This window comes from Salminus brasiliensis, chromosome 20 (genome assembly GCF_030463535.1).
Source record: "Salminus brasiliensis chromosome 20, fSalBra1.hap2, whole genome shotgun sequence".
In the NCBI taxonomy this organism is placed as follows: Eukaryota; Metazoa; Chordata; class Actinopteri; order Characiformes; family Bryconidae; genus Salminus; species Salminus brasiliensis.
Window position 1 is genome coordinate 7,479,023 of NC_132897.1, and position 12,877 is coordinate 7,491,899.

General features: G+C 40.5%; 1 protein-coding gene across 1 annotated transcript; it reads left to right on the forward strand.

Annotated features, from left to right (window-relative positions):
- The first annotated feature begins 258 nt into the window (after window positions 1–258).
- trafd1 (TRAF-type zinc finger domain containing 1) lies at window positions 259–10,498 on the forward strand. Its single transcript, XM_072665283.1, has 11 exons — window positions 259–606; window positions 1,483–1,520; window positions 3,109–3,244; window positions 4,318–4,371; window positions 4,459–4,873; window positions 5,390–5,760; window positions 7,155–7,403; window positions 8,097–8,226; window positions 8,778–9,012; window positions 9,408–9,471; window positions 9,969–10,498. Exons 2-11 carry the CDS (start codon window positions 1,486–1,488, stop codon window positions 10,014–10,016), a joined length of 1,737 nt encoding a protein of 578 aa, XP_072521384.1. The 5' UTR covers window positions 259–606; window positions 1,483–1,485; the 3' UTR covers window positions 10,017–10,498.
- The last annotated feature ends 2,379 nt before the right edge of the window (window positions 10,499–12,877 follow it).

A 12,877-nucleotide genomic window follows, 5' to 3' on the forward strand; every position in this document is an offset into this window, starting at 1 on the left:
AAGCGTGTCTTGATGTCCAAATATTTGTGGACACTCCCTCAAATTTTTCAAGACACGCTTCAAGACTGCAAAAAGCTGAGAGTAGCTCTGCTAAAATAATTTTAATTTAATTTAATTTAATTTTTTTAACTCACACATCCATGCTTGCCCAAATGTAATTATCTATTTTCGTGATTATTTTTGTGTCAGTTATGTGTGCCTTAAAATACAAGCCCAGACTTTTACTTTGAAATCAATGAAGGGGGGAAAAAAAAGAGGGGGGGGGTGTCTGTGGGTTTCCTCCTCCGACACTGTTGCTTCTTTCCCGTTAACGAAAGCAAAACTAGGACCTATTGGTGATGATAGTGGAGTTTAATCGATCTAGTCCAGCAGATTAGTGTTGTGTGTGGTTGCAGTGTGGCCTGGCTGTGCTGTCACACGTTATCTGGCTAAGTTAGCTGTAGTCAGCCATGAATGACGTTAGCTAACGATAAATCTGCTTAACGCTGCAAAACAAGACCTCAGCTCCCTGAAATCCTCAGCCTGAAGCAGCGCAGACTTCACCCTTTCCTCCACGACACTGAGGACTCGACTGTTACTCCAGTGAACCTAGCTATACAAGAAAAGGTAAGATACTTTTAATTATGCATGGTAACATTAGCTGTATGTGTTGGGTAATTACTCTCATCCAGCTAAGAGATGTTTTAGGAAACCCCCCCCAAGTCCCCCCCCAAGCAACGTTAAACTGTCCAACACATAAGATCCCCCCACCAAGCACCTAAATGATCAAGGTTAACCAAGTTTAACAATCCCGTCCCTCATCCTAATAAACTGTCCTCTCAGTTTTGTAGATGGTCCCTTACATTGTACATTACATTACATTGTTGCCTCAGTTTAAAGAGGGGAGACTTCACTTAAGGAGAAATTGGGGGCAATTGGGGGCTTCATAAGATGCAGATTGAAGTGCACGGTGTCTTCTAAATTTCCCTTATTTCATGATGTCCAAATATTTGTGGACACTCCCTCAAATAAATGCATTCAGCGATGATATGAGCGATCATTGCTGATACAGTCCCTTTAGAGAAGTACCGCTATAGAATAGGATGAACATGAACATATTGACACCGTGCCTAATGCCAGACGTGGCCTAGAGGGGTATAAAGCCCCCCAGTATTGGTGCTCCATCCAATTCTTTTGGGATGAGGTGAGGCGGTGATCATCAAAAATCCTGACCTCACTAATAACGCTCTTGTTGCTGAATGCAGTCAAATCCTCACAGCAATGCTCCTCCAAAATGTAGCAGAAAGCCTCCTTCCCCGGACAGTAGAGACAGTTACTGCAACACAAGCAGAATAATGGGCTTTTTAAATGTCCTTTATTTTGGAAGGAGCGATGAATGAGCAGGTGTCCCAATACTTTTGTCCATGTAGTGTATGACTGCTGAGGTTGTACTCATCATAAAGTGTGTAAATATTTTCTTGTCTGGTGTTTTTGACTGCTCAGGTTATGGCTGAAGAAAGTACCCAGCTTTGCACCAACTGGTGAGGAGTTTCACTTTCCTTTCCTTTCCTGTTACCCTCCTCTTTTCCTTTGATTCCCAGAATGAAGAACGAAAGCGTTTCAGTGGAGGCTCACCTCAGTCATTAGCCATTAATAATGGAATGTAACTACAGTCACAAATCAAATAATGTTCACATAAAACATTATTCACATCCGCCAAGTTTGTGTGTGTGTGTGTATGTGTGTGTATATATATATATATATATATATATATATATATATATATATATATATATATATATATATATATATATATAACCTATTTGCTATAGGTTGGGACGATGTGTGAGCTCTCTGGGGGGATGAATCAAATCAGGAGCCGGATTCACAAAAGCTTTCCGAAGAAAAATCTTACAAAGCTCTTAAATATAGTCTTAAAATTTATTTTCTTTATTTAAGATCTTCTTAAGACCCTCAGCGTTGTTTTCCTATTTAGGCTATGTTTAACAAGCTGAAAATATAAAACAGTGCAAAATAGCATTTTTAATTTTACAAAATTCCAATAATTATGTTCATTGGAGAGAAAATAGTAATAAAGGAGGTGTTCAAATATTTTCGGTACAGAAGAGCTAGAAGTGAATTTTCCTTATGTTAACAATCACAGTACTTTAAGAACAGTCTACACTTTTAACCCAGTTAAAATAGACATTCATTCTACTCACTATTCTACTTACTACTATCTGCTTACTATCTATTCTACTATTTAAACTGATCATTTTAGAGGCCGATTTAGTGAACTCTTACAGTCTAGGACAAATGTGAGGCTATCTCAAGTTGAATAATTTTAATATTAAAATTGAGTGGAAGGTTAAGAAGAAAAAAAATCTTAAGAAGAGTTTAGAAGAATGTCAGTTTATCTTAACATTTACTTACGCAAGCAATTAAGGGAAAAAGCACGTCTAAGAAGAAGTGGTATAGCTCCAAAGTGTCATCCTGATCCGAGTAGAAAGAGCAGTTAAAGGGACTTTTCTAAATTTACAGACTTATTTGAAAGCCTTTGGGGTTTCATATTGGAACTATATATTCTTCTAGATATTGAAAAACTATCCCATATCCATTCCTATTCAATTAACAACATTTATTCATTGTTCATTTAGTTTTATTTTCATTATTTATTATTTTAAAGATTTTTTTCTTTTAATAATGAATTGTTAAAATACTTCTAAATGGTTTTATTTGTTTAATTATATGACTTTCCCTGTTTAATAAAAACAACAGACCAATGAATCCAGGGAAACTGGATTCATTGGTCTGTTGTTTTTATTTTGACCTTATGCATATTAAGTTTAGTGATTACTAATTTACCTCTTTTATGTTGTTGCTTTTATTTGTTGGATCTTTTTGCTGTTTTAACTTTGTATTGCATCTGTAAGTATATGAAAGGTGCTTATTGTTATTATTATTATTATTATTATTATTATTATTATTGTCATCATCATCATCCTCATCTATGAGTGGATATTCCTCACAGATTTGCCATACGTTAATTCACCATCCCTAAGCCTTTTTCCTATACCCTATTGTTTTCCCTTCGTGATTGTCATTCTTTCCTCCTGTTCAATTCCACAGCAAGCATGACATCCCAGAGGCCAACTTCACTACACACGAGATCCACTGCCGGCGGAACATTGCCCTGTGTGATGTGTGCCAAGAGCCAGTTCCCCGTGCTGAGCTGATGGAGCATAAAGAGCAGGAGCATTCACAGGTATGACTAATGGGGATTGGTGGATTGACATTTAAGTATTGATACTTCAGTGCTTCCTTTAAAAAATAAATTCTCTTATAAAGGTATCAATACTAAGTGTTGAAAACTGAATGTCTAAATGCATATTTAGTACTGAACCAATATGATACGTAGATGATAGGAACTTCCTTCTCTTCTGCCCCTCTTATGAAAGCCTGTATCAAGATAATGGCAGAATCTGAGATATTAGAGTGGCTCAAAATGTGCCTTGGTTTAATATGTAACATTTCAGTTCAACATTCAACACTATAACAGACAACATGTCATTTTAGGTTGTGTGGTTGGCTGTGCCCCAGTCAGATCAAATTCCTGTTCCTGGTACAGTACAGGTGAATAAAGAGATTAAGGATCTGATCTGACGCTCTCGCCACAAGCTGATCTGTACGCCTCAGGCTAGGCCTATTAAGAGCCGACAGAAGGCGGTAAATAAGTGAACAGCTGATTTCAGTTCATTTGCACCATCACTGGTATAAACTGTTGATTAGCTGCCAAAGAATCCCATAATATATAGGCATCCACATGACATATTTGACAGTCCAGTTCAAACTGTGTTACTCTGATACACTATATGGGATCAACACTATATTGGGACACCTGCTTTTAAAATCATGACTATTAAAAAAAAGAGTGGATCCTGCTTTTGTTAGAGCAGTCTGGAGCAGCTTTTGTTGGATACTGTCCGGGGAAGAAGTCTTTCTACTAGATTTTAGAGAAGCATTACTGTGAATGCATTTAAACACTCAAGACAACAAGAGTGTTATTGAGGTCAGGTTGTTGGATGATCACTATTCCACCTCATCCCCAACTCCAACTCCAAAAGTACTGGATGGAGCACCAACCATCATTCCAGAGAACACCGTTCCACTGCTTCACAGCTTAATGCTGGGACAGCTTAATGCTGGGACCCCTCTAGGCCACTCCTGGCATTAGGCTCGAATGAACATCATCTGCAGTTTAAGGAATAATGTGATCTCTAGTTCAAACCCATTAGGTACCCATCATCACTTTTAAGCAGCTGCCTCTTTTTCTTTTAGGTCCAGTGCAAATGTGGTCTGAAGATTGAAAAAAGTCTCATGGAGACCCATCAGGTACTGTCCTATAAAACTACGCCTCATTTATTTTGCAGAAACCGCCTCTGCTTTGATTATAGTGCTTTACACAGAGTCTATTTCTAGAGCTCGGAGTGCAGCCAGCGGCTGGTCCCATGTCAGTACTGCGACCTGGAGGTGACCTTTTGCCAGGCCAGAGAGCATGAGGAGTACTGCGGGACCCGTACCGAGCCCTGCCCTGTCTGCAAGTGCAACGTTATGCTGAGAGAGAAGGAGATCCACCCAGCCTTGTGTGGGAGTCTGACCCCTCCGCAGGAGCAGAGGACTGGGCTCCATCTGCCTGGAGCTTGGTTTGAGACCCAACCCATCCACAACCTGCTGAGGGCTCAGGAAAGGATCCATAATAACAACAGCACTGGGTCAACAGACCGCAGGGGTCCACCACGACCATTAGAAGGCAGATTGCACAACAGCACCAGGGGACCAATAGGGGCAGGAGCCAGGAGGAACACAGAACCGAGGAACAACGAATTTGCCCGCTGTAGGTACTATTCTAGCTTTGTGGGAAATGGGGGTGTGCATGATAGGCCTCCTTAGCCTTTAGACTACTCCTTTAGCCCAATGGCTTTGGCCTACTTCTTTAGCCCGAAGGCTTTAGGCTACTCCTTTAGCACGAAGGCTTTGGCCTACTCCTTTAGCCAAATGGCTTTAGGCCTACTCCTTTAGCCCAATGGCTTTAGGCCTACTCCTTTAGCCCAATGGCTTTAGGCCTACTCCTTTAGCCCAATGGCTTTAGGCCTCTGAAAAGTGCATTGTGCCATATTTGATTACAATAATGGTATCCTTGCCCACCTCTAGCATATGTAGTAGAAGTATATCAGTGTGTATTTTGCTTCTCAGGCAAACTTTGTCTGAAGCAGTCTTAGACATTGCCAAGATAATCATCTCTGAGTGTTAGTGAATTTGATTGAAAAGGCTCTTTATTCTAACAGGAAGCCTTTTGCCGTTTCATGGTGTGCAGAAACATGAGGATGTTTGAATGTGCTCATTTCCTCAGTGCTGGATCAGGAAGCAGAGTTTGAGACCAACAACAACAGCCTGCTGTGGCCCCTTGGCCATCTGCCAGATTATGACTCCTCTGGTCTGGACTATCTGCTGGCCCTCAGCCTGCAGAGTGACGGGGACCACGAGGATTTGGGGGCTCAGGAGGGCATATGGACTGATGTCTGGGACCACCGTCTGGGCAGGGTATCTGCCCAAAGCACCCTTAACTCCCAGCTGTCCTCCACCACAAATAACAACACTTACTGCACCAATGCCCCAAACACTAACACGGCTCCAGCTCTCAGAGATCCTGCCTCAGAGATCATGCTGCCCTGCGAGTTCTGTGAAGAGCTCTTTCCTGAAGAGGACCTCATTTTGCACCAGGTCAGAGCAAAGTCTTCACTTATCTCCTCTCAGCATATTGCTTCCGTACAGCTTAATTTCGTCGACATGTGCCAAGTCTGGTTTTAGTATCGGACTTCAGAGATGTACAGTGGCATGCAAAAGAGAACCCTTGGTCAGAATTATTGTTGCTGTGAATAGCTAAGCGCAAAGAAGTTGACCTGATTTCCAAGGCATAACTAAAGTTAAAGCTGACACATTTATATGATCTTTTAAGCAAGTTCTATTGTTTACAGTTTAAAAATTAGCAAAAAAGGAAAAGTACCCAAAACAAAGGTTTGGCCATCTTGCATTGTCTTGCATACTTTTGAGTCTAGAGCAAAATTTTCAGCTTCTTGAATTGTGCAGATTTTGAGGTGTCTTCAGCTTTTTGCAGTTTGTCTGATTTTGTAGATTTTTTTTGTTTGTTTGTTTCTAGATTTGCTATTTATTCAAATCCATTCTTCCGTACCAGTAAAATGCTGTTACTGCCACTGGCTACAACACAAGCCCAAAGCATGCTCAGTGAGCTCTGTGCTTAACAGTTGCAGAGGTGTTCTTTTCAGAAAATTCTTCACTCTATAAAATTCTTCACCCCATAAAATTCTTCAAAATATGTAAAATTCTTCACACATTTTAGCCAATTGCGAGTAAAGAGTTCTGTTTAAGCTTCCTCGGTCAACATGACATCTTCCTGTGGAAACTTGCAATGCTGAATTTTGTGGTGATGATGCAGGAAATGCTTTCTTCTAACAACTCTTCCATCAAGATCATATTTGTGCTGGTGTCGCTGCACAGTAGAACAGTGCACCGGTGCACCACTTCGGAGTCTGCTAAAGATCTTTTCCAGTCAAATGAGCTCCATCGGGGAGAGCACCGTCTACCCACCAGTCAGAGAGAGCACAAACAGTTGTGCTCTTTCTGACTTTGGCCGCTGATGGCAAAGCGACATGGCTTGGGATACGAACTTGCGTTTGAATAATAAAAAAAAAAATTATGTAACAGCTTTAATATTATTGTATATTAATTATATAGTACCTCTAACTAGAGCACTGATGAACACTGTTTTGTTCCACATAGCAGGCTTGGTTAGATTCCTGGGCAAGCAACAACCCAACATTGGCCTAACTTTTGTGATTAAAAATGAAGTTGCTCTGAATGAAAGCATCTTGCAAATTTTTTACATGTAAATATAATTGACCTGCTACCCACTGATGAGTCATATGTGTGGGATTACAAGAAGTGCCAGAAGGGAAAGAGCGAATGGAAATGACAGGTGTGAAATCCAACTGTCCAAAGCATTGTTAAGCATTTTCAGCATTGTTGACCTGTCCAGTGTGCGCTCTCACTGACTGCTGCTTCTGCTGCTAATCATTGTCTGCTCTTTCACTTACCAGACTGGCTGCAGCCCAGCTTCAGCCATTGCCTCCTTCAGCAAGCAGGCTTCGTCTTTATCGTATGAAGACACCTTCACCCATGGGGGCAGTCATGTGATCCTTCCCCGAACTCCCAGTCCACCCAACCTCCCTCACTCTGTGTCGCCACTCTCCTACAGTCCCCCTTCCAGCCCACTAGAGGGAGATGTGGTCATTCCCTGTGAGTTCTGTGGAGTGGCTCTGGAGGAGAATGTTGTATTTCACCATCAGGTATAGCAGCAGTACACATTTCATCTGCTTTTGTTATACACATACCGTTATACACATTTGATCTGGTTAGTTTTGGTTTCTCATTGCAATTTTGCGAGCACTCAAGCTGCGCAAGCACTTCAGAACTCTGCATGATATGCTGACGTTCCGTCGTCCTCGCCTACATGGGCTGCATCTCCCCATAAGTGACATTGATTGTAAAGAGAGAGATGCACGTCTGATGTCGTTGTGGTGTCAGTGGTGTTGAGAGCATTGCATGTAATGGGGGTTACAAGTTAAGGATTGCAGCAGTTCTGCGCGAGGCTCCTCAGCCACAGGGCACTGCGGTTCCTTGTTCAACTGCTAGATGGAACCAAGGGTGGCTAGAGAAGCCAGTGCTGTACTCCGCTCAGCTCGACACCTTTTTAAATGTGGTCGATTCCAAAAAGTGAAGTATATTTCATATTGAGCGATAAAGCAGGGACATTACAGAAGCCCTGTTTGCCTGGAACAGTTAATGTGGCATCCAGCCCCAGCCTTTGATTGGTATAGGCAATTGTCTTGAATCGACTGAGCTGAACAGCGATCAATAAGAAAAACCTCAAAGGCTGATCCTTACACTGTTTTTTCATAAATACAGACAAAATATGAGGTTTAATGTCAAGTCTAATCCAACTTGTGAGCTTGTCTTATTTTGTGTTCATACTCACTCAGGACAAGTGTGACCTTCGTCCTGTAACGGCTTACCAAACAGATGGAACATCTCCACGGAAACCCCTCTTCCCTACCAAAGAGACGTGCGGGCGAAGCTCTCCTGAGAGGCAAAGGAGAGTCAGACACCAGGGTAAGACGCATCACAATCTCACTCTATGAATATTGCTGCTGACATAAGCAGTCAGATGTTTGTTGCTATCTTGGCAGTGAATTGTCAACACAGGCGGGTGCCCAACGTACGTACATCCCCGCTTTGCGCCACTGACATAGCAGTCTGCCAAAGTCAGACCACACCTGGCTCTCAAAGGGTATAACAAGTGACACTCTGATTGGTTTATTGCACATTATGCCCAAAACACACCCATGAATAATTAAGAGAATTAAGTTTCCCATCGTTACTACAGCAAAGACACACTGACATGCCCTAAATCAAACTGCGCAGTGCCAAAAGATCGCTCAAATAGGGCCCTTTATTTTACATAGACTTTCATTTAAATTTAAGGGCATCTTTGCCTTCTCTTATAAAGTCACTATTTTGGAAATGCATGATTTTCAATTCAATTCAGTTTACACACTCTTGTCCTATTTCTCATCTCTAATATCACTATATGGATGTTACTTATTTTTTGTTCTGTTTGTCTAATAATGATGATGATCTTACCTCTGTATGCGCTCATGCAGAAGACCCTGGTGAGGAGTTCCTGCCATCAGCTCTTCAGGGTTGGCAAAGCTGCAGTTCAGATGCAGACCCATGGAGGTCCTCTCCCTTCATGAGTCTTTCTTCATCTGGCAAGAACACCAATGTGGAGTTGCAGGGGAGAAGCAGGAGTCAGCGGGGGAGAGCCATGGAGATGTACTCCTCTAACTCTGATGTTCTGAATGATAGCCACAAGGTTGGCCCTGCGGGGGCTATAGGGTGAGTACATGGCTGGCTAGCCTCAGCCATCAAGCTAATCAGCAACTGCAGTTACAGTCTGTTTCACCTAGTGTCATATAGCTGCTCCTGAGGTAGTTGGTACAGCCTATAGTGTGTAAACACACACTCTACAACTGTCCAACAACTCTGCCACACCATCCTGGTCTGATCTACCATGACTTCATGGGTTAAAATAAGCAGGAAAAAGGCCAGAATGCCAGAAATACTATGTATTTTCGTAAATGTTTATTTTTAGTCGTCTCACTGTGAACAGAAACGTGAGTGTAAAGAATAAAGGATTTTTTTCTGTGTTTGGCAGCTGCTAAACTGCTAAGGCGTTTTCTGTACACTTTTAAGTTATGGTTGGCAGTAGGTCTTCTTATTCTTCATTGCAGACCTCCATGCAGAGTAAGACCAGAGAGCAAAGAACACCCCCCAAAAAACACAGTGACATCAAAGGTATGTAATTTTTCAGCTCACTCATCAAATACACATTGAAACTTTGCAGAAAATGACACATACATTAAAGATAAATAACCTCTCTCTGTATAAGGTGAACTACTGTATGTGCCTTAGCTTTATGTCATTCATCAAGGTTTATTTGTCATTTGCACATGTCACGACATTCATGCTTGGAAATGCATGTGGTGGGGCTCAGGTAGTTACTTTACAGCAGGATAGCATTAATATACAGACATATGCTAAATATACAGAACTAAATGTATTAAATGTACAGAACTAAAAATAAAGATATATATTAAATATGCAGAACTACATAAACAGAAATACTAAATATAGAGAACTAAATATACAGAAATATACTAAATATATATAAATTAGAGGGTCCTATGTATGGAACTCTTTGCACGTGTATGAATATTATGTCTAAATATATTAGACATAAGACAGAAGACAATCTGTTACACGTACTATTACGTGTTTGATCTCACCTCCAGGTGCCGAAGAAGCAGAACACTGAAAAAGAAGAGGAGGAGGAGGAGTAAACTAGTCTAATGTTTGCAGAAAAAGATGACTCCAATTAACTGTACAGAATTACTATTTGTGTTTTCTTGTGTGTACTGTGTGTGTGGAGGTTGTACGTGTGTGTGTGTGTATCCATATTTGTGTTTTAAAAAGTAAGAAAGTCTACATATATATTATTATACTCAGTTGATTTCTAACCTACTTTGCTTTTGTTGCACTACTTTTAAACCCCTGGTTGTATCTTCTGTTCTTCTTTTATACTTAAAACTTCTTTAATCTTTAAAAATTCATCAATACTGGAAGGAAGCTATAGCTTTTTATATTTTCCTAAAATATGTAAGGTATAAAAAATACATGTTGTTGACGGTAAATTGATACGTATATTGTTCAATTCCTGATTTTGTCGTAATGTATACCATAAAAATAGAAAAGTTTCACGTATCAATCCAGAATGTGTAATCTTTTGATATTCTTCTGATCAGTTTAATAAAAGTCTCTCTCAGATTGTCTCCATGTTTTGTCTAACCGCCCAGGTCAGAGCATGAGAATATATTGTAAGCTCAGGTAGGAGAGGAAAGCACACAGCTGCAGTTAGCATAACAAGCATTAGAGTAAGTGTACTGCCTGTACAAATCAACTGTATTTGTGTAGGAGCTGCAGGGATTCCTTTTTTGTGTGCTAACAAGGGTAATGTGTAACGGTTGTCAATATGAGGAATAGGTAAATGCTTGTCTAATCAAGGCAATGGTCATCTAATCAATTCTGTTTGTTTCAAAGTTCAAGTGATCAATATTTAGTGAGACTACCTCAATTTACTCTCATGCCCACAACAGCCTAGTGTCTACTGGAGGCAGTTAATGATTAGGATGGATTTGGCTTTGTAAGTGTTTGGGGAAGGTGGGTGTGCCTAATTGATGGATGGTTAGTAAATGTGTAGAAGAGTGGTTTTTGTTGTAGCCTGTAGTTACAGTAAAAAGTCTTACTCATAAGTCATTTCCTGCGTTCACACTAGCAGGTGACGAGCCGCTTACAACGCCCCATGTTTGTTTCTTATAGGTGTGTTTCAGGCCCCTCGCATTGGTCCGTGTGGCCTGTACAAGGGCCAGCTTTCGACAAGAAAAGTGAATAGCCAAAACAAATACTATGCATGCATCACTATTTTTAACCATTATTGAATATGCGTAAAGGTGCGCGCATTTGTCACTGTACTATCTACAGCAAAAAGTGTCCTCTGCATTTTACCCATCTGTGGTAGGGAACACACTCACTAACTAGGGGCAGTGAGCACACACAGAGCGGTGGGCAGCCAACCTCTCCAGCACCCGGGGAGCAGAGAGGCAACCCTGTCATCAATACCCCAGAACTCTAACTGCTGATCCACCACTGCCCTGCATGTCAAAGTAGTGTGTTGCAGATGCTCCAAAGGTTAAATTGCCACTAACCATCTGTTACCATCTCTGGTTACAGACATTTTGTCCAGGTGTCCACAAATTCAGTAAGGTCTGTGTTTGATAAGGTGTATCATGAAGGCATAGTAACAAGTACTTTGTGGATTCAGCACAGCCAGTTCCTTCACTGAAAGGCTCGGGTGTTTCTGTTACACCCCCCCCAAGTCATTATGGAGCATTTGCTCTGGTATTGAACGGTCCTTGTGAAATTTTGACACAATGTAAAGAACACATGACAAAAACTGAAAATGGCTAAAAAAAAAAAAGGGAGAGTGTTTTTCATAGTTTTCCAGTGTTTTTCATAGTTACTACATACTCAATTTTTTGTGGTAATTGTAGGGGGTAATAACACGGTAACATAATGTTAAGTGTGTTTATCCAGTAATTGCATCAAAAACCCTTTCTTTAAAATGATGTTGGTAACTGCACTGAACATAGGATTAATTACTGCACTAAATATATTTATAAAAAATACTGCTACTCTATTACAAAGATCTGACAACGAGATCTCAGAATCTGCTAATGAACTATTCATATCATTTTAATGAACTGATGTGTTTATCTGTCATTAGAGCAACAAGATGGACAGTCGTTTTGCTTTTAGCTGCAATACCTCTTAGTAGCATTGTAGCTTAAGCCCGTTACTGTGTTTACACACCATAGCTCACCATTTGAAGACATAGGGGTTAGAAACAAAGTAAGAATTGCTAGAGTTTTCACTTAAGGAAAAAATGTGTCAAATAAGAAATAGAGACATCATTCAATGTAATTGCTGCCAGTTAAATAGGTTTTATAATTATGATCATATATATTAGGTGTGTATGTCAACAGCTTTGTATGAGAGGGGGCTCAAAATTGTTTGCTACCCAATGGCTGCTGGTTAATGATTAGAATAGCTTTAAACCAAAGACACAAAAAATAAACAGGGTAAAGGTTGGTTACTGTGCAAATTTAGCAAAGCAAAGTTCCCCCTCATCACTGACAAAGCTACAAGAGACTGGTGAAGGTGGCCGTGGCTCGTTGGTGGGTAAGTTGCATTTTCACACATTTATAGCCTCACCAGAACAAATATATCATCACTATAATCATCACTGTCATTCAAAAACTTTGTATTTTCAAAACAGCATCTTTACAGAAGAAGGAGAAAGACATTTTCAGCGGAAATGAGTGTGAAAAGATTTCCTACTTACCATTGGTTAATTCACATTGTGTCAAAACATGAAATTTGGCAAATGTGGAGATTCATGGAGGTGTTTTCATGAGAGTGACGATATAATGTCTAGCGTTGGGGCACTGAGAGCATTAGTGTGAAGCAAATGAAAGCGAACAGGAGCTATGAGGCCTGTAACTGGATGTGAACTGGATTTTATAAGGTTATTTTATAGAATTAGCTCACATATTTTCAGACTTTAGAGACATCTCAACCTTAGTTA